General features: G+C 47.3%; 1 protein-coding gene across 3 annotated transcripts in view; it reads left to right on the forward strand.

Moving 5' to 3' along the window:
• COL28A1 (collagen type XXVIII alpha 1 chain) overlaps positions 1 to 27,241 on the forward strand; it is a 1,696,952-nt gene that overhangs the window by 247,241 nt on the left and 1,422,470 nt on the right. For all 3 annotated transcript variants that reach the window (XM_069648530.1, XM_069648529.1, XM_069648528.1), the window contains exons 8-9: positions 15,768 to 15,794; positions 18,407 to 18,451. In XM_069648530.1, the coding sequence (XP_069504631.1) occupies positions 15,768 to 15,794; positions 18,407 to 18,451 (72 nt within the window). The remainder of the gene's footprint in view (positions 1 to 15,767; positions 15,795 to 18,406; positions 18,452 to 27,241) is intronic.

The following is a 27,241-nucleotide window of genomic DNA, read 5'->3' on the forward strand; positions in this document are numbered from 1 at the left end:
GAGACCAGGATGTCCTTTTTAAACGTTTTCCTACCAGATTTAGTGAGGAGAGCAGGATAGTCAATGGAGAAGCAGTTAGAGAAGATAGGCGAGACAGAGAGCACCATGGAGTAGGAGGGAGGGGGGGGGAGACAGATGAAACGAGAGCACGCAGACAGGAAGTGAGCGGCAAGCACAAGTTACCACAATTAGAGCAAACAAACAGTAGAGCGTATTAGGTACCGGGCCACCTAAGTTTGAGAATCCTGCGAGGGGAGAAAAACACCCTAGTTTACCACAGTTCAGAGCAAAAACAGTAAAGCGTATTAGGTACCGGGCCACCTAAGTTTGAGAATCCTGCGAGGGGAGAAAAACACCCTAGTTTACCACAGTTCAGAGCAAACAGTAAAGCGTATTAGGTACCGGGCCACCTAAGTTTGAGAATCCTGCGAGGGGAGAAAAACACCCTAGTTTACCACAGTTCAGAGCAAAAACAGTAAAGCGTATTAGGTACCGGGCCACCTAAGTTTGAGAATCCTGCGAGGGGAGAAAAAAAAACACACTAGTTTACCACAGTTCAGAGCAAACAGTAAAGCGTGTTAGGTACCGGGCCACCTAAGTTTGAGAATCCTGCGAGGGGAGAAAAAAACACACTAGTTTACCTCAACTGTGAATACAGTGAGGCAAGGCCCCATGCGGATGTAACCAGGAGTAGGAGGGGTGGGCCGGGGAACGGAGAACAGGTGGAACTGGCACCTGGCGTCCCCTGCGGACACCTGCAGACACACAGGGAGCCGCACTGTAGGAGTCGCCCTTGGCCTGGGGCCCTTAGCCGCGGGGGCTGCCGGGCAGAGGGCTGCCCAGGAGGGGGGAGGTTATAGGCAGAGGGAGAGGAAGGGGGGGTGTGGGCGGGCAGGGAGGAGGGGAGGGAGAGGAGGACCAGGAAGTGGGAGGGAGGAGCAGGAGCAGGCCAAACACCGCGCTCAGAGCGCGAAAAGCAAATAATTCTAAAATAATTTGGAAAGCACTCACGGAGGCCCAAGCAGGGCTTCCCAGGCCTGCTGTTCCCCTAGGGCCACCGGCGACCGCTCTCCACGGGACAGGGAGCTTACAGTACAGAGAGGGCATGGAAGCGGAGGCCTAAAAGGCGGGGACAGGGTCAATAAACTGCATACACAGGCCCCAATAAAGGAGGGGGGCATAGCTAAAAGGCCCCACAGTATCACGCAAGAATTTAGGGAAAATGGGGACGAACTGAAGAGGGGGGCGAGCAGGAACGTCCCAGAAGGAGGAGGGGGGAAGAAGCCCCCCCAGCAAAGGATTGAGAAATGACAAGAGAATTCGGGGTGGTACAAGCAGTCCTGTGCCCAGCAACACACAGACACACAGGGCAGTCAACCCCCTGGAGCCCAAGAGGGGGGTGGCAGCAACCACAACAGGTGTGGTAGAACTGGACATCCAAGCACAGTGCCGGGAGAAAGCACGGAGGGAACCCCACAGAGAGGAGATATTCCGCTCCAAATCTGGCAAGCGGGAGAAAGCAGATCTCTACGGCCCGGAGGGAACACAAGGATTTACACAGGTCAAGGCACTGGAGCCCCCAGGCGAGAGGTGAACAGTGTAGAACGGGCCATGGAGGTTGGCATCATTCAAGAGAAAAGGAAGAAGGGGAACACCAAAGGACGGAGGAGGGAGCCCTAAGGACAGAAAGAAGTGCAGTAACCCACCGAACCTGACCCTCGCTCACACACCAGCCCCAAACCCGCATAGACTGAGCTTGCCCCTGGTATACTACCTGCAACTCCCAATGTCAAACAAGGTGAAAGGCAGAACTGTGAAGGGAGGCCCACCGGCAGGAGACACTCCGGGCACATTCACAACCATGTGGCCGGTGTTGGAACCAAGGGACCAGGTCGAAGGGGGAATGGATCGTGCAAAGGACAGGAGAGACACAGAGGAGGAGGAAGGCAGCACCCCGATAACGAAACAGCACTTCCGAGGCGAGATGCTCTCGCTCCAGGCCACGCTGGCCAAGAACAGTTTTAGCTGATGGGAACAGATCTCAAATCAGCACTAGTGGAAATGAGACAGGAGCTGGGTCATTTAGGAGAATTAACTGATATCCTTGAAAGGGGCCTACAGGAAGTGGAGAAGGAGACTACGGACAAATGCGAGGCGATAGAGCGCCTGAACACACAACCACAAAATCTGGAGATACAACTGGAGGACCTAGAGAATAGGCCAAGGAGAGTCAACATAAGGATAAAACGACTGCCTGAATCAATACAGGACAAGGAGCTGTGAGGAGAAGCGCACAAAATATTTTCAGACCTCTTGGGGAGGGGCAGAACCCTGAATCAGTGGAGCTGGATTGGATCCACAGAGTAGGGTGGCTCAACAGGGGCCCCAATGCCAGACCGAGAGATGTTCTAGCAGCATTTGCTAGATAAGGGCAAAAGGAGGCAGTGCTGAGGGCGGCTAGGCATCAGGAGCTGGTGTTTTACAAAAATGAATATCAAATACAGATGGACCTTTCCATTTGGACTGCTGTTTGAGTACGAGTGAACCCAGAAACGGGTCAACTCCCCACAAGAAGCGGCAGACATACACCATGTGGACTTGGAAGAGGGCCCATCGAGAGAGGAACACCCACGGCTGGAGAGCAGACCTAAGCCCCGTTTTTGGGAGTGGTCCCTAGCACGGGAGCACTGCAGAAGGAGAGCCAGCATCAGAGGAACGGGCCTGAGAGGAGAATGGGGGGGAAACAAGGAACACTGAGGGATAGAGACACTACCGGAAAACCCACACGAAGACAAGGAAGGGGGTGGTGGACCTGCGCATAACATACATGGCAGGGGAACAGGGAGTACAAAACATACTGGAACCAGTAAGGGTGAGCGCACCTGAGGGAGAGGGGGAGGTGGGAGGGGGAGGGAAAGTTAGGCTAATTCCAAAGTTGGGGGTGAATGAGGGGGAAGAGGGGAGGGGGAGAGAAAAGGGGGGTGGGCAGCAGGAGGTATGGGGAGGGGAAGAAGAGCGGGCATGTAGGACAAAGGAGCTGAAAACGGAGTACATATAGGACGGGAGAGGTGGGAGGGAGGATTCCCGAAGAGAGAGAGGAACAGGGATACAAGGGGACATTGGAGAGCTCAGGAGGGGACCTAACAAGTTCAAATGCATGAGTCATAATGTGAGAGGGCTCAACACCCCTCTCAAAAGAAAAAAAACTTGAGAGGTTCACTAAAGCAACGGGGCCAGAAGTGCTAGCCCTACAAGAAATCCATCTCCTGAAGCAAGACCAAGGCCGCCTTAAACTTAGAGGGTTTACGCCGGTGTTCATCGCTTCGGGCCCCACCAAAGCAGGGGGGGTAGCACTGGCATTTCGGAACAGCCTAGACTTCAAGGCAAGGTAGATCATTAGGGATGCAGTGGGGGGATCCATAATAGTCAAAGGGGACCACGAGGGAGCAGATTACACTATAGTATTAGCATACGCACCAAACACCGGCCAGGAACAATTCCTGGGGGACCTTCTCCGAAATGTGGAGGAATCCGCCAAAGGATACATAATCTTGATGGGGGACCTCAACCTTACAGGAGGGTAGACAGAACCACGAGAGAGGGTCGATGGGGGGAGCAGTAGCCTCCCCACAGCTAAGGGAGAAGTTTGAGAGACTGGGTTTGAGGGATGCCTGGAGGACGCAAGAAGAGGAACAGGAGGGACATACCTTCCTATCGGGGGTACTTGGTACCCAATCCTTGATTGACTATATCTGGGTCTCAGCATGCCTGGTGGGGAGAATAGAGGGAGTTGAAGTGGGACCCCTGGGGATTGCGGACCACAAGGTGTTATCAATGAAGGTGAACATGCCAAACAATAAGTCGGTATTTGGAAATGGAAGCTCTCGGGGGAAATACTTAGAGACCCAGTGTGGAGGGAGGAAATAGGGGATAAGATTGGGGGCTTTTTCAAGGAGATCAAAAGCTGGGAGATCAGCGCTAATACAAGGTAGGATGCCTTTAAGGCTACTATAAGAGGGGAATTCATAGCACAAAAGGCCCAAAGGGAGAAAAATGTTAGGGTACTGGAGGACCAAATCATAGGGGAGGAGGAGGAAGCACGGCAAAAGGTAGCGGACTCCCCAACAAAAAAAGCGCACAGGGAATATAGGGGGGCGGTGGGACAACTGGAGCTTCTGAGGACCAAAAAGGCAGAAAGCGCTATGATATTCATGAGGCAGAAATATTACGCCAAAGCGAACAAAGCTGATGCTCTCCTGGTCAGGTTACTGAGGGAAACCGTGGGGGCAAAATACCATACTGGCGGTAAGGGACGAAAGGGAACAGAGACCCACCCGAACAGAGAAAATACAGGAACGTCTGGCCAGATACTATAAGCTCCTGTATAAATAACAGAACCCGCAAACCCAGAAGCAGGCAGAATTCCTGGAGGCCGTACAGCTACCCACAGTCCCCATAGTGGAACAGGAGCGCCTAGGGCAGGAAATTACGGTACACGAAGTACATAGGATGATTGCGGACCTTCCCAGGAACAAGGCTCCGGGCCCGACGGTTTTACAGCCACCTTTTATAATTTATTTATTTATTTATTTATTTAATATTTGTAGTGTGCCGGTAGCTCGCGAGCCTCGGGGCGCAGAGATAGGAACACGATAGACAGACTGACAGTGAGACGGACATATGAAGACGGGACGGAAAATACAAGGAATACTCCGGCTGAGGTTTGAACATGTGGAGTATTATTTGAAGATGTGGGTTTTTAGAGATTTGCGGAAATGGATGTAGTTAGGCTCTAATCTTAGGTGGTCCGGGAGATTGTTCCAAAGGTTGGCAGCAAGGGTTGGAAAGTATAAGACTTATACTCGGATATTAAGCCCTGACCTAGCGCAGTTGTTCAATACATTTAAAACCTCTGGATCCATCAGTGCAACAATGGAAGAAGCCAAAACCACGCTCATCCCAAAGCCCCAAAAAGACCCCTTAGAGTGTTCCTCAGACAAGCCCATCACGCTCATAAACATAGACGTGTAAATCTACTTGAAAATCCTAGCGAAGAGACTAGAAACACTGCTTCCCACACAGTGGCGTAACACATGGTCTGGGGGCCCCCCTGCAAGCCATGCTGAAGGCCCCCCCCCAACTCGGCAACAAATCACGGGTCGCGCCACACGCTGGGCCGGCCTAGATTACCACGCTTGCGCAATACGCACAAACGTGTTGATGAAGGGATATACCACACACTGCACTAGAAGAAAGATATACATATGTGTTTTAATGCTATATACAGCACACTTTCCGAGAAAAATTGGCTAAAAAGCCACAGTGTTTGGTATTGTTGTGTAGGGTAACAGCAATCCAATACATGCAAGTCACCAACAGTGTACATGAACATTAATGCTTTGCTACGCCTTGCCGCACCCTCCTCTTAAGTTGTCAGCACCCCTCCTCCCCCTCCTCGAACCATTTCAAAATGTATGCTGTAATACCCGACTGTACTAATGTGAATGTGTGTATTTCTGTGCAAATTATGCTATTCCTGTCTTGACTTTCCGTTTTGCCAATAAACAAAAGTTACAAAAAAAAATGCCATGCCACAATGAAAACATGTCCAACTGGCTGCACAATGTAGACCAGTGTAGACACATAATAACATTACAGTAAAGCATGCCAGGCCACATTAAGACATGCCTAGACTGGTTGCACCAAAATGCCAGTCGAAGCAATAAGACTCATAAAGAAGAGAGCACACATTCAAGCCTGCGTCTCTGCGGCCTCTAACAACACAGCCAAACTCTTTAAAATCTGCAAGGAACTGGCCAATCCTGTTGCGGTTTCTACCTCTCCTGTTCCCTCAACAGGTCCTCTGTACAGCTTTGGCCTCTCGCTTCTCCGCTAAAACTCAGAACATCCTGTCCACTATCTCCTCTTCCTCTCCCTCTTCCTCTCTCGGCCCCCTTTGGCCATCTCTCCCTCTCCTCCTTTCTCCTCTTTCTCTCTAACACCTGACTAGGTTTCTAGACAAGTCCCACCTATGGAAGTGTCGGCGAAACAGGTGCTCGCCTGCTCCTCCAGAACCATTAAGGACCACATTGACACCCTTGATCCATTTCTGTAATCATACTTTTGCCACCGGAACTTTCCCCTCTCCCAAACTCTTAGAAAAGCTGGCCAACTGCCAGCTTACACTCCAAACTGAATCTGTGGGTTGTCTCCATGACCATCAGTCTGGCTTAAGAGCTGCCAGAGAACTGCTGCTGCTCTCCTGAACACCTGTGAAGATCTGATCTCTAACCTTGATTTCAGCATTCCTTCTTTCCTCATTATCCTGGAACTTTCCTCTGCTTTCGACACGGTCAACCATGCCATCCTGATCAATTGACTCTGTGAGAACCTGGGCATCATGGATCAGACCCTGGAGTGGCTGACCTCCTTCCTCTTGGACCGCCCCTCCCAGATCCAACTTGGTCCCTTTCACTCGGTCACCTCTCTCTACATGTAGCCTTCTCCAGGGCTTTATCCTCTCACCCTGGTTTTTAAACCTCTACTTGGCCCCTTTGACCCACCTAATCACTACCTTGTCCTCTAATTTACAGTGTTATGCGGATGATACTCAGCTTTCCTTCAGGCTCCCCTCAGCCTCTCCTCTCTCGCTCATTCCTGGTGTCATCTTCAACTCCACTTTCTCTCTCTCTCCTCACATCTCGGACGTAGCCATGAAATCCCACTACCAGCTGCACCTCCTCAACGGGACTCTTACATTTTTCACTTTCCCCCAGAAGCTCACTGTCTCCAGAGCTCTGGGTCTCTCTAGGGTGGACTACTGCAACAGCCACTTTCTCAATCTGCCTTCCTCTACTCTCCGCTCTCTGCAACTAATCCAGAACAGGACTGCGAGACTTATCCTTGGCCTCAAGCCCAGGGACTGTATCTCTCCAGCCATGAAATCTCTCCACTGGCTCTCGGTGGCTGCAAGGATCAAGTTCAAGACCCTTTTCATTGTCCACAAGGCTTTCTGGGGCTGGGATACGCACTACATCCAAAGCTATCTGCCAAAATACCTTCCTTCTCGATCCCTAAGGGTTAGATGCTTCTCCAGGCAGAGAGTGGTGGGGGGGGGGTAGATCCTTCTCCCCTGCAGGTGTCTCCCTCTGAAATGGCCTCCCTGACCCTCCCAAACTTGAGCCGGACCACCTGACGCTCTGGAAGCAGCTCAAAACGTTCCTCTTCTCCTCTGCTTTCTCTCTCTGCCTCTCCTGCTGACCTACCTGTCCGCTGTACCAACTGGTTGCTTGGCTACCCTCTGTCTCACTGAGTCCAGGCTCTTTCTTGATCAGTCACCCTTGCACTGCCTCCAGGCCTACCACGCATTTAGGGGCTGTAACTGTAACCCTACAGTCCCTTGTTCTCCTTGCACTACCCAGAGCCACGCTGCCCTGGCGGCACTTACTCAGAGCATTGCTGCTGTGTTTTCCCCTCCCCTCTCCCTTGCACTTCCCCCCTTGCACTTCTCGTTCTCACACTTGCACGATCTGAATGACACAAGGCTTAGTAAGATCATTGGTCTTGTCCTCCCTCAGTTTTCCTTCCCTTGTCTTGTCCTGCCTAAAACACTTGTGTACAGGTGTGTTATATATGACTTATCATATCATAACATATCATTTTATCACAGATGCCCAGAAAAATATACAGTGCCGCAGTAAGAAACGGCTAGACTGGCAGAACCCAAATGTCAGTCTAGCCAGGAATTACACTTAGCAGGACTGCTCTATCAGAAATGCCCAGTTAAAAAAAAGTCATACCAAACTGAGGAATGACTAGACTGGCTGCACCAAAATGCCTCTGTAGCCACTAATGCCACATATCATGCCTGCATAGCATGGACATGCGCGACCATTATGATTTATTGCACAACTCCACGCCCCACACAGCCCTTCTCCCTCCCATCCCCTACCCCAACCTTCAAAATCAGCTCATTGGCCCAGAATTACCTGCATGTCCCTCTTCCTTGTCCCAGTGCTTATGTATGAGGCTCCTTGCCTCACTGGTAAGTACTGGGATGGGGCAGAGTGGGACTAGGAGTAATGAAGATTACAGGTAGCTAAGTCAGGCATTACCTTCATGTACCTCTACCTTATCCCAGTACTTGTGCATGAGGCATAGTGCCTCATACACAAGTACTGGAATGAGGAAGAATAGGCATAGGTGAAAGATGATTACCAATAATTAATTAATTAATCAAGGCATTAAACACAAGTAGTGGTGCAACACCATTGAGCTGACTGGGTTTCAGCACTCCCTCCCCCCACTGAAATTGTGGGCTATGTTGACTTGACCTGGCTGACCTACAGAGCAGTTGCCGGACAGAAAAGGACACAGATGTTAAACGGCACCTGGGTTTTGCCGTTAACAAGGGTCCGGCCCAGCAATTACCAATGTACAGCATTTCACTGTTAGTACCTGCATTCAAATACCAAATTTTTTAAGCAATTGAAATTGCGATGTGGGTTTAGTACTTGCTTGCCAGGGAGTGATTGGAAGGGTAGAGAGGAAACAGGAGACCAGTCATTCTCACAGCAGCCCATAAGTGGGTGCTTTCAGACCTAAAGGAGAGATTTAACTGCTTGTAACATTGAAGCTGCACTAGAATAGTCTCATTAAAATGCGTAAAGAAGTTAGATGCCGCCACATAAATACGTTTTCTCCTCCCCACCACACGTGAAGTTAGCGCCTCTCCCAACATTTGAAGGGATAGCCTCCCTGAAATGTAGGTTTTGTTGTGCCCCTGAACACAAACACACACACCATTCACCATATCTACAAACACACACACCCAGCCATCCATATATTTAAGAGTGCACTCTTTCACCATACAAGCACACCGAGGCAGCCACCCGTACATTTAAGTGTTCTCCCTTTCACCACACAGCCACACACACCCAGCCACCTGCCCATACATTTAAGTGAGCACCCTTTCACCATACAGGCACACCCAGGCAGCCACCCATACATTTAAGTGTAAGTGTGCATCCTTTCACCATACATGCACACCCAGCCACCCATTCATTTGTGTGCACCCTTTCACCATACACTCACACAGGCAGCTACCTATACATTTAAGTGTGCACCCTTTCAGCATACCCTCACACAGTCAACTATACATTTAAGTGTGGACACTTTCACCATACAGGCACACCCAGGCAGCCACCCATACATTTAAGTGTACATACTTTCACTGTACACACACACACACACACACGCATAACCAGCCACCCATACATTTGTGTGCACTCTTTCACCATACACTCACACAAGCACACGCCATGGGTTGAGGGGAGCCATAATGCTTCAAAAATTCATTTGGCCTCATTAGGACCCTGGCGGTGACGGTATGAACGGTGGCGGTAGGGCACCGGCACCGTTCATACTGTCCCGCCGCATTATGAGTTCTGCTCGCAGGTTCCCGACCTGTGTGGCACCAGCGAGCATAACTCGTAATTGCGCCGTCACCGTTAACAACGGTGCCGCCACAACCATGCTCCCCACCCCCATTCTGCGCTGTAGGGGGATCGCGAGCCCGGCAATACCGCCACCCGCGAATGGGAAATTACCGGCCCATTCAGCTTGTAATGGGCCGGTTATTGCCTATTCGCAGGAGGTGGTGCCATGCTCGTAATGAGGCCGATTGTTTCTTTTTGAAGTCACTCTGACTTCATAAAGACATTATTTCTGTTAAGGACTAAACCATAATGGAAATAATTTCTTTATGAAGGCCGAGTGACTTCAAAAATAAACTATTTATTTTTGAAGTCATAGGCTTCCCCCACCCCATGACATGGAGGCCTCCAACCTAGGGTCTTCATGTCATGGGGTGGGGGTAGCCACCAGAATTTTTGCCCTTCATGCAGAGTGAATTAAAAAGAAAATGTAAAAAAAAAAAGGTACTTTTTTTTTTTTTACATAAGTGGGGCCCCCTTCCAGAACATGTGGTCACGGGGCCCCCCGCACCGCAGGGGGTGCGGGGGCCCCTGTTACGCCAGTGTTCCCACACTGGTACACCCAGACCAGGCGGGTTTTGTGCTAGGCAGACCAACAGCGGACAATAGAAGGAGAGTGGCGCACTTAGTGGAGAAAGCTCTGAAAACGGCCACTCCAGTGGTTTTATTAGCATTAGACGCTGTGAAAGCATTCAACCGGGTGGAGTGGCCGTTTTAATTCAGGGGGATGGAGAAAATGGGCCTTGAGGGCAAGTTTCTTAAAATGGTCCAAGCAAGTTACAGAAACCCTAAGGTGCGTTTGGCAGTGAATGGCTCCATGTCTCGGCTAGTTGACCTGGGTAGAGGCACCAAGCAGGGGTGCCCACTTTCTCCCCTCCTCTATGCACTATATCTCAAACCCTTACTTCAAGCAATAAGGGAGGAGGAGAAGAAACAGGGGATCCCATTCAGAGGGGTGCAGCACAAATAAGCGTCATTCGCTGACGATATGCTACTATCCCTCACAAACCCCAAGGACTCGATAGAAGCATGTGGGACCCTACTGGTCAGATTCGGGGAAGTATTGGGCCTTAAAATAAATCTGGGCTAATCAGAATTGATGAACATAATGGTGGGGAAAGAGAGGGGCAGGGAGCTGAAAACAGCATCCCCATTCCTGTGGAGCCCGACCGAGATCAAGTGTTTGGGGGTCAAAATCACCCTGCCCCTACCAGAGTGGTATGCAGCAAACTATCCTCCCACACTAAGAGCAATCAGACAGGATTACCAGAGACAGAAAAGTCGTAGGGTCTCATGGAGGGGCAGGATGGCAGCAGTAAAAATGATCTCGCTACCAAGGGTGCTCTACCTGTTTCAGGCGATCCCCTTGCGAGTGCCACAGGAGTTTTTCAGGGAACTAGGGAATTTGTTTGGGAGGGAAAGAGAGCAAGGATAAGCCGTAAGCTTTTGTGTACACCGAGAGGGAGAGGATGTTTGGCATTTCCCAACTTCCAACAGTACCACGAGGCAGCTTTACTGCAGGTGATAAGGGAATGGTCCTCCCAGGGGGAAGCCAAACAATGGACGCAAATGGATAGTGTGCTGGCACAGCACGATTTGGGGGAGGTCCTATGGCTCCCACGTCAGAGCAGGCCCAAACATTTATATACGAGCGCAATCACCAAAGCACTAGCAGATACTTGGTACAAAGTAGTGCAGAAGAAGGGGATCATGACCTTTCCATCCCCATTCACCCCGATCTTCAACAACAAGGAGTTCACACCAGTGTTCAAAGGGGGTGCATTTATGGGCTGGAGCAAAGGAGGCTGTAGGGAAATTAGAGACATATTGACGGGGAACAGAGTGAAATCGTTCCAGGATTGCAAACAGGACTTTGGAGTGGGGGAACAGGGGAAGAGACATAGGTATTTTCAAATAAGGCCCTGGGTTGTGAGCGGGGCCGTCAAACAAGCTGCCACTCGTCAGCTTACTACATTCGAGAAGTATCTGGTGACGAACAACGGGGCCAAGGGTCTTATATCAGGGCTATACAGACTAGTAGACGAGGCCTCCCCCATGCAGAAATGGCCTTTTATGACCTGCTGGGAGAGGATGCTGGGTAAAGAGATTGCGAGAGAGGACTGGGAAAGGTTATGAAGGAGAATCCCGAAAGTGACGAGGGCAGCACAACTCCAGGAGGCCTGGTACAAATATCTGTACAGGAGGCACTACATGCTGGCACACCTCTATAGCATGTACCCAGACGTCGCTAAGGACTGCTGGAGGGGCTGCGGGAAGAGGGTACGGCAGCACATATATGGTGGGAGTGTCCAAAGATTCAGCCATTTTGGACGGAGGTTCTCTGAGCACAGGCCCAAGCTTTAAGGGAGGGGCATGAAGGGGACCCCAAACACATCCTATTAGGACTGAAGGAAACAGTGATAGATGGGAGATCCGGGGGAAGGGATAAGGCAAGGGTAGTTCTAACACTGGCGGCAATGACCCTCACAGCTCAGAAGTGGAAGAGCCCGACAATCCCAACAGAACAAGAAGGGCTCCGAAAGATATGGGAACTGATCGCCCTGGAATGGGCCACGTACGCCATGAACAATAACCTCCTGAAATGTGCATCGTAATGGGGGGAAATGCTGACCTTTCTGAAAGGAGACTTTAGAGCGCAATGTTGTCCTCAAAGATTGAAACTTTTAGACTTGAACTAAGGAACACAGAGAGGCTCAAACAATGAGGAAAAGGCGACCTCCAAGCTGTTAAAGGGGGGTGGAGGTGGGCAAGAGGGAGGGAAGGGCGAGGGCAGAGGGGGGAAATGTTTAACCTGTTGTAAAATCAATAAAGAGAAGTTTTTAAAAAAAGAATGCTGTCAAAGTTTAATTGCATTGAATTTTGCAATTTGCACTGTGTCTTTGTCTCTATGATTTGTTTTATTTGCTTCAATTGAGAATACAAGGCATTTAGCGACAGCAAAATATTGAGAACCTATTTGGCTGGGGCCAAATAGCTTTTTTAATCCGGAATTCAGCTGCACACCTACTCAAAATGGAAGTTCAAAGCACCCCTGTTGTAATCCTTACCCGAAGAGGTGTACCTCGATATGCAGAAAGTGGGGAATAAACATTGAGCAGCTGAAGAAGGGTATAATTAATAAACAACAGCTCAAAACAAAAGCTAAAGTTCTAGCTCTTGACCTGGCTTTAAATATTATTATGAACTTGTGCTCATTGTGGTACTTAGCAGCTGTTCGCAGTTTGTCTTCTGAATACATGTCAATCTGCACAATTCAATCACCGCCCTATAGGCTTATAATGGCAATGGTATGGTTAAATATTTTACCACTGAAAGCTTGTATGTCCTGGCACTTTAAGGAGAAGCACTGTTCTTGTGATGTTGGGGTAGTCGAGGATGTACCTCACTTTCTGTTAATATGTAGTTGTTGTTACTTCTAAGGAGGAGGTATTTGCACCACAATTTTATCTGTAAGAACATTAGAACAATCCTGGAGGCCATGGAGTATATTTTGTCAAGTACAGAGAGTAGCTTTTTGATCTTAGTGAATATATCAATGCCTCATGTAAGCGTTTAGGCAGGACATTTTAAATTTTAAGCCTGGTATAATTGAAGTTTAGCTATCTATATATTTTAATTCTGTCTAACCTTTTCAACATTTTTACTCAACCTTTCCATTTTCAGTTTTCCATTGGTGGGCCAACTCATGGCATATGTATGTGACTCCCAAGGTGCACTTTTAAGACTGAATGATTTTGAATGGAATAAGGACTTCCTAATTTTTAAGCCATAGAGAATGTCCTAGGCACATTGCTCAAACCAGAAATGCCAACTGAAAAGCTTGTGGCAAGGCCAGTGATCACAGTCCATGGGGAAGGAAGACCTTTGTCCCAGGCACAGTGAACATAGCAAGAGTGACATCTGGGCATACCCTATGACCATGCCCATTGCTACTGTTGGTAGGTTTACTGTTCCCAGGTCAGACAACATACCTATACTGCCCACTGGACACAGCCTGCATCCATGTCATGAGGACACTGCTCCTGGGGCATGGACATCGTCCACAGTGCTCATATTCTCAGTGCTCGCTGGGCATGGCTTGTTGCCATGCCATTTTGACACTGTGTCCATGGCATATCCTTTGGCCATCCCCCATCACAATACACAATGCCAAGAGTACCCACTGGGTACGAGCTATGAGGAGGCACAGTGGGCAGTCCTGGTATATTCACTGCGCTTGGATCAGTAAACATACTCTGGGTGAATATTGGATATGGCCATTGGACAAGGAAACTGTGCAAATACGAATGATGCCCACTGGTCATGGCTAAAGGCTGATGCACTGGTAACTGTGCTGGGGAATTATAGGTTAATCAGTAGACGCATAAATGGGCGTGGCTCCACCCCTTGGGACCACAGGCTTGTTTCTAGTTCTGCAACATTTCACTATTAACATTCTTGAAAATGGCATATTCTAGCCTTCTGGGGAGCGACCTTGCCCTCCCCAGGGTTAGGATATACCCACCGGGGTGCTTATGCCCATTTCAAATGTTTTTTAGTGCAATTTCTGAATCAAGATGGTGGCCAGGAACACATTTTTAGCTGAGTTTAAGCAAATCAAATATCTTTATTCTTATAGCTTGGGTACATGGTTAATTTTCAGACATAAAAAATCCTTTTGTCCCATCTTTCTTTTTATTAATACAATAAATACTGGACAGATCCCTCCCCCACTCTGGAAAATACATGAATGGGTGAAATGCCAGCTTCTCCTCCTGCTGGTTTGGTTCAACCCGATTCAGTGATTACCGCTGTAAGAAAGAGGAAACATTACCTAAGGATGTTTGATTGGGAAATACAGCTTTTGAAACCCCCCATCATTTTATCTCCCGGAAGATCTTCAACAATACTTTCCTTAAAGATTCATAGTTGTATGTATATATATTTTTGGGAAAGTTATGTGTAGTTTTGTCAAATGATTCCAAAGTTATTAGTATTCAACTTCAACCTGAGTGGCCTTCACTGTAATATATAACTTGTAGAAAACTCGGAATCGGGCAAAGCACATTGTTACTTTTGGAACATCTATGCCTAATTTTTACAAGAATACTTGACTCTTGGAAGCCAATTTGGGAGTGGGGTCTTTAGGAATCGCTGGTTTAATCTGTTGCTTTTGCGCTCCATAATACAGCATCAACAATAGTGACATTGCAGTTATGGTTAATTTGGACTCCCCATAGGAAAAAAGACTTTCTAATATACTTCTAACATTGGTGCCCCACAAAAAAAATACATGAAATTTGCAGACATTAATACACATCTGGTTTTAACTTTGTTTGGAATATTTTTCCAAGTTCTGTCAATGGATTAAATACATGGACCATGGTGGAGTTCAGCTTAAAAATGATCTGCCCATCACTAACCAATGAGTGAAAAGGGTAAGAACCTGGGTCACACATGCGCTGGGTCGTTTCGCTAAAAACTACAGTGGAGTCTTGGCAGTTAGTGTTGTAGTGTTTTAAGTAATATCTGTAGGGCTATCTATCCAGAGCTCGCCATCCATATAGATGTGTATTATTACCCAACACACGCCTTAAAAAAGACCCAAGAGGGTCAGAAATCGTATCGGCTGAACTGTGTAATAAAAAACACCACGTTACTAACCGCCAAGACTCCACTGAAACGTTTCCAGAAACGGATGACCCTATCCCTTAGATATACTCTCTGACCACGTGCCTCTGTGACCCAGGTTCTTACCCTTTTCTGCCTATCCCAATTTCGACACGGAAGACCGCCGTCTCAGAAGAACCCTATCACCGGCTGCAGGATTTCTACAATCACTAATGACCAGCGCAGTGATCCATTTATTCTAGTGCCTTGCCTCACCTAGTACTAACCAATGAGTGTTGTTATCTCTCAATTTGATTTTGGCATGCCAGACCATTACCAAATGTAACAATCACATTTACACTTCACCAAAGTGCATGTAAAGCTTAATTAAAGGCGTCACAGATATTGCAACCCTAAAGTCTCATAGAAATTGGGGGCTCTGTGATTCATTGATAGGATGTTGTTTCAAAAGCTCTTTTACTTCTGATCTTCATTTTTCCCTTTACATTGCATTCCAGAAAAGTGTTTATTTGCCTTATTTCCTCCATTTGGTGGTGACAAATTATGGACAAAAACACTTCAATTTTTTATTAGTTTTATCACTTTTACTGCTGCCTAATGCAGTTGACTTTCAATATCCTATTTCTTTGTTTTTTAATGTAGGGGACTCCAGGATACAGAGGAGACAAGGTAAGGAATGTTGCTAAACACACTCTTGGGGTAAAAAATTAGTAGATAACATACGTAACATAAAAAAGAGCAGAGTGTATTGTGCACGTATCCATGACATTATTTCCACTACAATGCCTGTGTGTAATTGCACTGGTGCATTACATGTTGTTGGTAGGCATCCTTTCTATTGTGTGTATCAGAATGAACTATGTTTCACACCAAGTTGAATATATTTAGCACAGTGTGTGTGTGCTAAAACCTGCAGCTCAAGACGGATCAAATTTGCATGACATATTCCTGACTGCTTTAAAGCCTTCACCGCCTCTGCCACCTGATGGGCTTCTTTTGATTAAGCGATGGAAAATAAATAACACTTTGTTTGGCTGTTTGTTTCACTAGCTATGTTTAAGATAACACATTTCAATAGTTTGTTTTTTCGAAATTCTTGATATGAATTCAGTACTGAGTGACAAGTAGTTTGCACGTCTGTGCTTTATCAAGGCCAAACGAGATATCATAAGGAATATCGTGCATCTATGTATCTACGTTTCTTTGTATTAATACTAATTTTTAGCTGCAATAGTATCCTAAATTGCTTAATCATGTTTTAATGCAATTTGAAGACACACCTGTTTTCATAAAGATCAACTTTATTTATTCCCCTATGACTTCCGGACATGCTTCCAGTGGTTAGTGATTAATTGTTTTTTGTTATGTGTTGCATTTCTTAGGGAGCACTGTGATGACTTTCGGGCTTGCTCGTCTTGGCGCTATATAAATAAATAAATCAAAATAAACTAGAAAAATGCAAAGCAGCTTTTTACCTAATGAAATATGGAAAAAATCTGGGAAAGGGTCTTCCAATTCAGTTAACAAGTGTCATTCAGATGAAATATGGGCTTTTTCTCATGTGGCCACCATTGTACAGTAAACATTGAAAACAGGCTAATTTAAGTACTCTCAAGTTGATCAGTGAGAACCCACTCGTCATTCTTATGAAAGACTATATAATATCTTTTTAATTTAAAGAGCAAGCAGTCTACTGTTAGGCTTGTTTGCTGAAATAAATAAATAAAAGACTATGGGCCTCCTTGCGTGTATTTGGGTTCACTAAAACATGGCGGCAATACATTTACTGCAATATTATAAATATGGACTTCTTCGCTAGAGGCCAGCGCAATTACCGGCCACAGCAAACGCTTCGAACCTTAATGGAGTTAAATGGAAGTCCACAATAGGGATTAACACTGACTCAGAAACTAGGAGATTTACCTTCAATTCTGAGGCTGTAATCCCATTAGCAAGGAGGAGACGATCATTCTATTGGAGTTGGGTGGGTTTACCACTGGTAAATCCGACTAAATCGTAAGTAATGAGGCCCAATGTTTGGACTGCGTTCTTAACATGGGAAACAGTTCTTTCACTGCTTCGTGGAGGCAGTACTATGTGTTGTAAAAGTATTACATGTTAGTACCATTCTCTCGAAAGCAAAACAGAAAAATATACTATTGGTGAACTGAAAGTGGAAACATGCTAAATGTACCCAAAGGACATGTTCCTGCTCTATAGAATTGTCACCCAAAAATTAAGAATGGGCGTATCTAATGCTACCGTAGAGAGAGGGGGGAGAGAGATAGAGAGACAAACGAACGAAGAGCGTGATACATTTAATACGCTTCACAGTCTTAATTTCACCAATTATGCGCATCGTTTGAGGTTTCTCTTAGTCCTGTTTTAATGCTCAGTTGCCTCCCACGATTCGTTTTGGCCTGACCAATCCCAGCAAAGCTTACATCGCGTGGGCATTAGCATGCCCAATCCCAGCAAAGTTTACATCGCGTGGGCTTTAGCATGCCCAATCCCAGCAAAATTTACATCGCGTGGGCTTTACCATGCCCAATGCCAGCAAAGATTATACCGCGTGGGTTTAAGATCTGGCAACATTCTTGCCAATCTATCGGGTCCACTTGAGCAATCACTCTATTACAAAATACGCCGATTCAGCCTCCTTATTCTGCCGCTAAAATATATATTTCGGCGGATACATTCAATTAAGTGCAAAATGTCCTGCAATGGGCAAAGGAAAGCATATGGTGCTTTTTGGTAAAATTGCACTGCAACTTTAACAAATAACAGCACACTATGTTTTCGTTTTCAAAGTTGTTAATACGGAAAGTAGTGTATTTCAGAAAGGAAAATCCATGTGACCCCCTGAACTAAGGGGCGAGGACGACAGAACCAGAAACATGTATAAAAAAACACAGAAACGAGGCTACTGCTCAGTTTTAAAACAAACAGAGCTGAAGCAAGGGTGATAAGGTTACACCATTTGTATTTTTTTTAAACCGTGTAATTTTCTTTAGTGCCAAAAGCTCGGTACTGTTCCTTTCAGAGAATTCAAGTTCCCTGTATTCCACAATTTCTGGCGCTCTTGCCATCACTAATCGGAACATGTTAGGTATTTGCACTGCTAACCAGCATAGGTGGCCTGCACGTGTGGGCATGGTTGATCATGCAATGCAACACCTGCAGCTAAGCAGGACGCAGGGCGTGCAGATGAATGCCTATTGCAGTTAGGCTGGGGACGAAACCTATTTTCCATTGATACATCTTATGTCATCTGTTTATAGGGCGACCGAGGCGAATGTGGAAAACAAGGGATACAAGGGGACAAGGTAAGTACATAAAACTACAACTTTACAATGTTATTGCTAGATTGTAATTGCTAATACATGAGACATGCAAATTGTGCAATTACTGGTTTACATTCTGTAACTACTAGACATGATTGTGCAGATGGATCAGGTAATTCTATTGCATAGCACAATCAGGTGATATCTGAAGTACATGGAACTCCTTTGCAATCATTATTTTCTTGCTAAAACCTCAGGGTCATCTTTGACTCTATCCTTCTCTCCTCACATCTCTGACGTCTCTAAGAAGTCACACTATAAGCTGCACCTCCTCAGAGGTAGTCTTCCTTTCCTCTCCCTCCCCCAGAAGCTCACTGTCTCCAGAGCTCTGGTTCTCTCTAGGCTGGCCTATTGCAACAGCTTATTTCCAAATCTGCCTGCTTCTACTCTCTGCCCTCTGCAATTTATCCAGAACAGGACTGCGAGACTTGTCCTTGGCCTCAAGCCCAGGGATCGTATCTCTCGAGGACTGAAATCACTGCACTGGCTCCCAGTGGCTGCGAGGATTAATTTCAAAACCCTCTGCATCGTCCACAAGGCCTTCTGGGGCCTGGGGCCTCAATACCTTCAACTCTCTCTTCCCAAATACCTCCCTTCTCGAGCTCTTCGTTCATCTGCCTCAAACTCCCTCAGGGTCAGTCGCTTCTCCAAGCAACAAGTTGGTGGTAGATCTATTCCTTCGGCCGGGGCCTCCTTCTGGAACAGCCTGCCTGCCTCCCTGAAACTTGAGGAGAATCATCTTCGGTTCCGGAAGCACCTCAAAACCTTTCTCTTTGTATCTGCTTTTTATCCTCCTCTCCCTTGCTGACTTCCTGGCTGACACTGAAACACCACTGGTTCATCCTTTCTAGTCCCTCGCCCAACTCGCACTCCTAAAAGTCCAGATTCATTCCAAAAATTGGAAAGGTCCCCCTCCAAAACCAATGTCTGCATTCCTTCTATTGTGTGTCGAGGCACGGCTATCCTAGAAACTAGTAAATGCATGGGGACCCAGTGGTGCCAGATAATTAAATGTGCCAGATAGCCGAATGCTGTTTGCCGAGATTGTAGAAATCCGGAAAGCAGAGCAATAAGGCTGGAAGGCAAAGCTCCTTACCCTGCTCTGGTTATGTGACATTATAATCTGGAGCACCAGTGAACTGGTCTCTAAAATGTTTCTAACAGGCTCTCTCTTAAAGGCAACGCTACTTCTATCGCAATGGCAGGTGCTAGTTAACAGAGCCTTCTAGTTAATGCAGTGCCGGATAATACACTTTCTTCTATTTTTCTTGATGATAACAAATAAACACAAGTGGAAGATCAGCGCACCCTGACCCAAATGTAATACAGAGAGTTATGAGGCACACTGTGTCACCCAGCCACTTCCTTTCAATCAATCACTACTGTATGTGGATTGATCATGAAAGCTGTTTCCTTAGTTTACTAATGGGGGTGAGCAGGAGCTGAGAGCTATGCCCCAGGGACATTGCTAGAACAATGACTTGTCCATTTTTTATCAATGATACGTCGAGCATCTAAGACCTCACGTAAGAGAAAAATGTGAGCGTTGCGTCTGAAATGCCAGAAGCGGCATAGGAGTGGAGGGCTCTGTCATATCTAGCAGAGCAACTGCATGAGCCTCTAGAATATAGTAGGAACACCAGAGGAGTTGCCAGGTCTGGAAAGATCCTTGTCGGGACTGTTGGGATTTGTAGCTATCTAGCCCTTTGGTTGTAGCCCCTGAGCTTCTCTCCGGGGCTACAACCAAAAGACCCAGGGCTATAGCCTCTGGCAACAGCTGAGGAGAGGGTCCAGGCTCCCGCAAAAACTACATCACAGGGTTTCTCCTATCCACCTTTCCATCTTCCTTGCCACACACAATGGTCTGGGGAGAATCTTTGGATCCACCCAGCAACTTACCCACCCCCATTGAGTAGGCCTGTATATTTCCCACTCCCATTCCTGCCAACATGCATGGTGCTGACACCTAATGTGGGCTGCATAGGCCATACAAGTCCTAAGAGAAATCACACAGAGACCAATACCTAAAAAACAACCTGTTGGGCCACATTGCTTCATAAAAATAAATGTATTTATTTATTTAATAGACGTTCAGCCAAATGGCTTTGCATATACAACATTAAAATTACAATAACATTGACAACGAATAAGATACACGAGGACTAATATAAAAGGTCATCGCAGAATAAAGCAGCAACAGAAGAAACTTAGCACTAATGACATGGCTAACTTCGACATTTAATGTAACGTTGGTCAGAATAAGACATGACCTGATTGAAAAAACTGTTTGCTAAAACCGATTCTTTAAAATTATACAAATAGCATCAAGTCCTTCACTAGTTTATAATGGAAACAGAGAGATTGATTTAAAACGATAATACATTAATTATCTCTGCCCATTTCCAGTAAAATTTGACCAGATTAAAAATGAAATTATGATCACCTCCCTTGATAAAAGCAGACCATAATAAAAAGGTCTTGTCATAATTAAATCCGCCATGGTAGGAGTTTAAAAAACGACGTCATAACGTATGAAGACTGTCGCAAGTTGTTAGTATGCGTTCAATCAGAGGCGTTGCTATGGGGGGGCTGAGGGGGCTATAGCCCTAGGTCTTTTGGTTGTAGCCCCGGATAGAAGCTCAGGGACTACAACCAAAAGGTTATAGCTAGCCCCGAATCCTGCCAGTCCTGACATTAGCTTAGCCCCTGATCTTTTCCAGACCTAGCAACACCCCTGCGTTCAATGGTTTTTACAGCATCTGTGTCACACAAACGACACAGTTTATGATTTCGTGGAGTGCCATTTCTTGCTCTTTGAGTGATCAATGCGTCACTTTTATCACATTTTAATCTCATATATTACCTAGCAACAGCACTATTGGGGTACGCAGTTAAGTACGTAGGCTTAGATAATCGAAGAGGAAATATATTCACAAAATGCTGTAGCATTACTCCCAGAGTATAAATTGTGTGGGGATAAAGGGTGTAGGGTGGGTGAGGCTAGAGAGATGGGGTAGTGTGTGTCGCGGGGTAAAGAGCAAGGAGGTACAGTTGAGTAGAGAAAGAGGGGGTAGAATGGGGGACAGAAAGAGAGGGAGTAGGGTGGGTGGATGGAGTAGAGTGCATAGGGGTAGAGAGGGAGTCGTGTGGGTGGGTGTGAGTAGAGAGAGTGAGGGTGTGTGGGTGGATGGGGTAGAGAGAGTGGGGGTAGGGTGGGTGGGGATAGAGAGAATGGTGCTAGGGGTTGAGAGTGGGGGGCATGTGGGGGTAGAAAGAGTGGGGTTAGGTGGGTGGGGGCAGAGTGGGGGTATGGCTAGGGTGGGTGGGGGTAGCGAGAGTGGAGGTAGGTTTGGTGGGGGTAGAGAGAGTGGGGTGGGGTAGTTTGGGTGGGTGGGGTAGAGTGAGTGGGAGTCGGGTGTGCGTGGGTAGAGAAGCTAGATTACAGAGAGTGCGGTAAAATGGGTGGGGGTAGAGAGAGTGTATGGGGTAGAGAGAATGTACATAGGCTTGTAGAGAGAGTGTGGGTAGCGAAAGTGGGGGCATGGTTGGTGGGGTAGAGAGAGTGGAGTTGGGTGGAGGTAGGGTGGGTAGGTAATTGTTGACACTTTGAGGGTAGTGTGGGTAGGGTGAGTGGTGGTAGAGAGGGAGTAAGGGTGGATGGGGATAGAGAGGGGGTTGAGTGGCTGGATAGGGGTAGAGAGAGAGGGGGTGGGGTGGGTTGGCAGGTTAGAGAGAGTAGAGTAGATAGAGTTGATAAGGTGGGCAGGTGGGGGTAGAGAAAGTTGGTAGGGTGGTTGGGGGTACAGAGAGTGATGGTAGGGTGGGCAGGGGAGAGGGTGGGGGTAGGGTGCATGGGGGTAGGGTGGGCAGAGGTAGAAAGAGTGGGTTAGAGTGGGTGGGGGCGGTAGAGAGATTGGCTGTTGGGAGGGTGGGTGTGGGTGGAGAGAGTGGGGGTAGGTTTGGTGGGGGTAGAGAGTGCACTGTTAGGGTGGGCTGGTGTAGATAGAGTGGTTGTCAGGTGGGAGTAGAGAGGGTGGAGGTAGGGTGGGTGGATGGTGGTTGGCAGTTTCGGGGTAGTGTACTAGTGTGGGTATTATGGCTGGCAGTAGAGATGGGGTATGGTGGATGGGGATAGAGAGTAGTGGTAGAGTGGGTGGATAGGGGAGAGAGAGGGGTGGGTCGGTGGCGGTAGAGAGAGTTGGTAGGGTGGGTGTAGATATTGAGGGTAGGGTGGGGGAGAAAAAGTGGAGGTAGGGTGCGTGGGGGTGGGGTGGCCAGGGGTAGAGAGAGTGGGGGAAGGGCGGTGGGGATGAAGAGAGTGGGGATAGTGTGGGTGAGTGTTAGGAAATATTTTCTTCACTGCACCTTTCTTCCGATTTTTATGGACCCCAAAACTTTTTTCTTTTATTTGCGGTCATGACCTTTACTTTTTACAGTGCCTTGAAGACTTAGGCTTTACTACACTGTCTTTTGCTCATCTGTTAGTGGGAAACTGACATGTCCTTCAGGCTGTCAGTACTGGGAAACATTGTTTCCCTTAGTCTTGTGACTTTGTTACTACTTTTAGTAACTTGTTATCACTTGTGGTAACTTTTTACCATTGTACAATGCATCTTACAATGCAGTACAATGGGGTACACTTTTTGTTTTGCCCTTGACACACATACATTTTTGGTTACTCTAGGTGTGCTAAATGGACAAGCTGGTGGTAGCAGTTACCTTTTACCATTTGGTGCTTTTCATTTGAGCCTTACTGCGTTTATCACATTTGGCTACTAACTGTGCCTAGTGTCCAAACATGGTTGTGCCACATGGTTTTTCGCTTGTCCTTAGGCCATTTTGTTCTTTAGCCTTCTTTCTGGCCTGTGAGGCCACGGAAATCCTTATATGGACTTCTCCAGCATTGGATCTTTCATAGATTCAGATGCTTGAATATTCCCCGTCGTCAGACTGGGAATCCTCTGTAATAAAAATAATTATTAAAATGTTTTTAATATACACACATTGCTACATAGAAATGCATGTACGTAGTCCATTATGACCTATGTGCCATTCTGTTGTGTAGTCCCTCCACCTCACTTTGGTCCTTTATTACCCTAACCAATGAGGTGGCAGGGTTTAAGCTTCGCCCCAGGCAGCCATCTTTAGATTTTTCACTGCAGTCTAATTGACACAGGGAATCCTCAAGCTCTCTGAGCTTTTTCGAATATTCTTCTATTTTCACAGTAGTTTATATTTTTATATACTCTACCACATTCCCCTGGGTAGGGGCTATCTCTACTGGTTTTTGGGGTTTCCAAAAACTTTATTTTGACCCAGAATTCGTCGAGTGAACCTTCTTTTCAGATGGCTGAACTTCAGGCTTCCAAGAAACCTTCCCTGTTCAGAGATTGCACGAGGTGCAGGAGAAAGGTGGTTTTCATGAAAGACCCCCATGATCACTGCATATACTGTCTATATCCTCATGACATCCAGAAATGTCACATTTGCAAGTCTTTTTAAACTAAAACCCTACAAGACAGACATAGAAGACTTCTTCTGCATTTGGAAGCCAAGAAACTTTCTTTAGACGAGGAATCTGCGAAGACAGTCCCTGTTCAATCCAGTAAATCATCTGAGAAGCAAACGTCTAAAAGAAGGGCTTCTTCATTAGGAAGGGGTTCCTCTCCCACTCCCAAGAGTAAAAGGAAGCTGGAAATTATACCTTTTTACCTCCCCTGGACTCTACAAGCCATAAAATGAAGCATTCTATGGCAAAAACTACCTCCAAAGGTAAGGAGAAGTTTGCAAAAAACGGGGGGGGGGGGGCGGCAGTCGTCCATGGAGAAGCTGTCTACGAGCAGCAGTAAAGATAGAGGCCCGTAGTCCACCAAGCCGTCGATGAAACCCTCATCGACGACCACCATGCAACAAACCGCATCGTCCACGACTAAGTCCTCATCGGCGAGTTTATCATCCACGAAGCAATCGTCGCCGAAGGAAGCTCATCATTCGTCCACGAAGCACTCATCGATGGATAAGCTACCGTCCACAAAATCTTCATCCACGCACTCGTCGACGGATAAAGTCAAGCTACCGTCCACGAAATCTTCATCCACGGACCCGCCGTCGTCCACGAAATCTTTGACAACAGCTCCCTCAACGGCACCACAAGCTTATTTACCGACAGAGGATTTAGGGCCCAAGACACCCTTTGCTGACGCCACTGTTACGCCATCCAATGAAGACAGTCTCCCTGAGTCTATAGAAGCGCCGCCTCAGTTTGTAGATGCTCTCGAACCTCAGGGAACACAATTATCTCCCTTAGGAGAAATGCCAGAGCTACCTGACGTCATCCTGCAGGAGGAGTTTTCAGACCCTGAGTTTGTTGAAGAACAGCATTGTCTTACACCTAAGGAACACAGCCCTCCTTGGCAACCTACTGCAGAGGTGCCTGCGCTGATCCTTATGTTATCAATGCAAAGGATCATTGAGGAGTTCAACAGACGTCAAAATGAAAAAAGTAAGTCAGCTGTACCGAGCGAGCCAAACCCCCACAGAGGGATTTTTCACCTCGACAAAGCACACCAAGACATTCGCCTTCCAGGAGTAGGCCACAGAAAAGCCTCGCAGATCTAGGAGCAGGACACTCAGTACTTCACCGACAAGGGTCCCTTCTCCAGCATCGTCACACAGAACAAGATCTCCAGTTGGAGATCCAACGATTGTACCATCCTCTGTTCCGGTCTCAGACTGGCAGGAAGATCCTTTCAGAGAATATTCTGAACCAGAAGAAGGCGAGATCACGCAAGAGCCTGATACTAGCGAATGGGACGATTACATTGTCGAAAAGCCCAGGAAGAAAGATTCTCCGGGTTACTCTTCACCGCTAGATGATCTAGTCTCTTTTCATACTATCATCGGCAAAGCCGCAGAATTGTTTCAGTTACAGGTCACATCGGAGGAGAAGAAGTCGGTGCTTTATGAGCACAGGGACAAACGTAGGAGAACTGTTACTACCATTCCTCTACTCGACACCATTTGGGAGTCCGGATCCAAGATATTGGACACAGCCTTATCCACTCTGGCTGTAGTTTCCAGGCCTGAGAAAAAATACAATGCCCCTGAGTCTGCACCTCTTTGTCTACGAGGTCATACAAAACCGGACTCGGACATCACAGTAGCAGCTAGGAAAAAGTTGACCAATCCAGCATCACCTCTGTCAGCCCCACCGAACAAGGACGGTCGCAAACTAGAGGCTATGGGCAGGAAAGTATCTGCATCAGTATCGCTTACTATTAGAGCGGGCAACACGCTGGCCATGACGGCGAGGTTTGACCGCAAGCTTTGGCTCCGCATGTCCAAGCTGCCCAAACAGCTACCTGTAGAACTTCAGGAAGAAGCCAGGTCGATTATCGCTGATGGGGAAGCAGCTTCGGATCACATGATTGACGCAGCAGTCGATGTGGCGGAGTCAGGTTTCCGGCAGATGGCCCACAGCACAGTGCTGAGAAGGCAGGCCTGGATGAAGGCTACCAATTTCAAACCTGAGGTCCAAGCTCAGATATTGGACATGCCCTTCGATGGTCAAGAACTTTTCGGGAAAAAGATCGATGACCACCTCAAAGGAATCAAAACGGACAGGGACACGGCACGCGCCATCAGCTCTTTGAAAGATAAAGACAAGGATCGCCATTCTTTTCGTCCTTTTTGAGGTTCATCCTCGAAGTACCGAGGTTTTAACCGTCTTTCCTACGGTCAGAAGTCGCAAGGTAATTGCTACCAGGACACCAAGTACCAGTCTTCCAACAAATACAGCCAGATAGGGAGGCGGGGCAAACAAAACTGACAGTCCAGCTCCTCCCCCTCAACGTCACGCCCCGGTGGGGGGGAAGGGTGAGCCAGTTCTACCAATGCTGGCAGTCAATAACACCAGACAAATGGGTGTTACAGCTGGTCCGCAAGGGACACACCTTGGGTTTTCTAGACCAGCCCCCTTCCTTGCCCCCGACTCTGCGCAAGGTTCATATGTTAAAGCAAGTCATGTCCGAAATCCAGAAACTGCTGCACAAAGCAGCAATAGAGCCACTACCTTACTCTCTAAGGGGAAAGGGTTTCTACTCCCGTTTCTTCCTCGTCAAAAATAAGAATGGTCAATGGCGACCCATCTTGGACCTAAGAGCGCTAAACAAATATATCAAGCGCATCAAATTCAAGATCATAACTTTGCAAGAGTGCTCCCTTGGTTAAACATGTGCGATTTCTTGGACACTCGAGACTTGGAGGACGTGTACTTCCACGTACCAATCCATCCAGCACACAGAAAATTCCTCAGGTTCACTGTGGGCGATCTTCATTTTCAATTTCCGTTCGGTCTGAGATCAGCACCGAGAGTTTTTACAAAATGCCTGGCACCAGTCGCTGCAAAATTCAGGAGGACAGGAACAGAAGTCTTTCCATATCTGGACGACTGGTTGATAAGAGGAAGTTCCGCCTCAAGCGCACGCTTGGCAGTTTCAAAGATGACAAATCTCTTAAGAGGGTTAGGTTTCACCATAAACGACGCAAGATTCTGCCCAGTTCCCAGCAAGACAGTGGGGGTCATTCCCAGTTGGGCGGTAGGGGTTTAACGTCACTGGTAAGGATGCCGGTGCCGTTAAACCCTTACCACCCTAATCCGAGGTCCCTTAGCGGGACCCGCAAAGGACGTCTGGTCAGACCAGACGTCCTTAGCGGGTCCCGCTAAGGGACCAGGGTGCTAATAACAGGCCCACTATTTGCGGGCCCGTAATT

Source organism: Ambystoma mexicanum, chromosome 2q (genome assembly GCF_040938575.1).
Source record: "Ambystoma mexicanum isolate Mex_15411 chromosome 2q, UKY_AmexF1_1, whole genome shotgun sequence".
Taxonomy (NCBI): Eukaryota; Metazoa; Chordata; class Amphibia; order Caudata; family Ambystomatidae; genus Ambystoma; species Ambystoma mexicanum.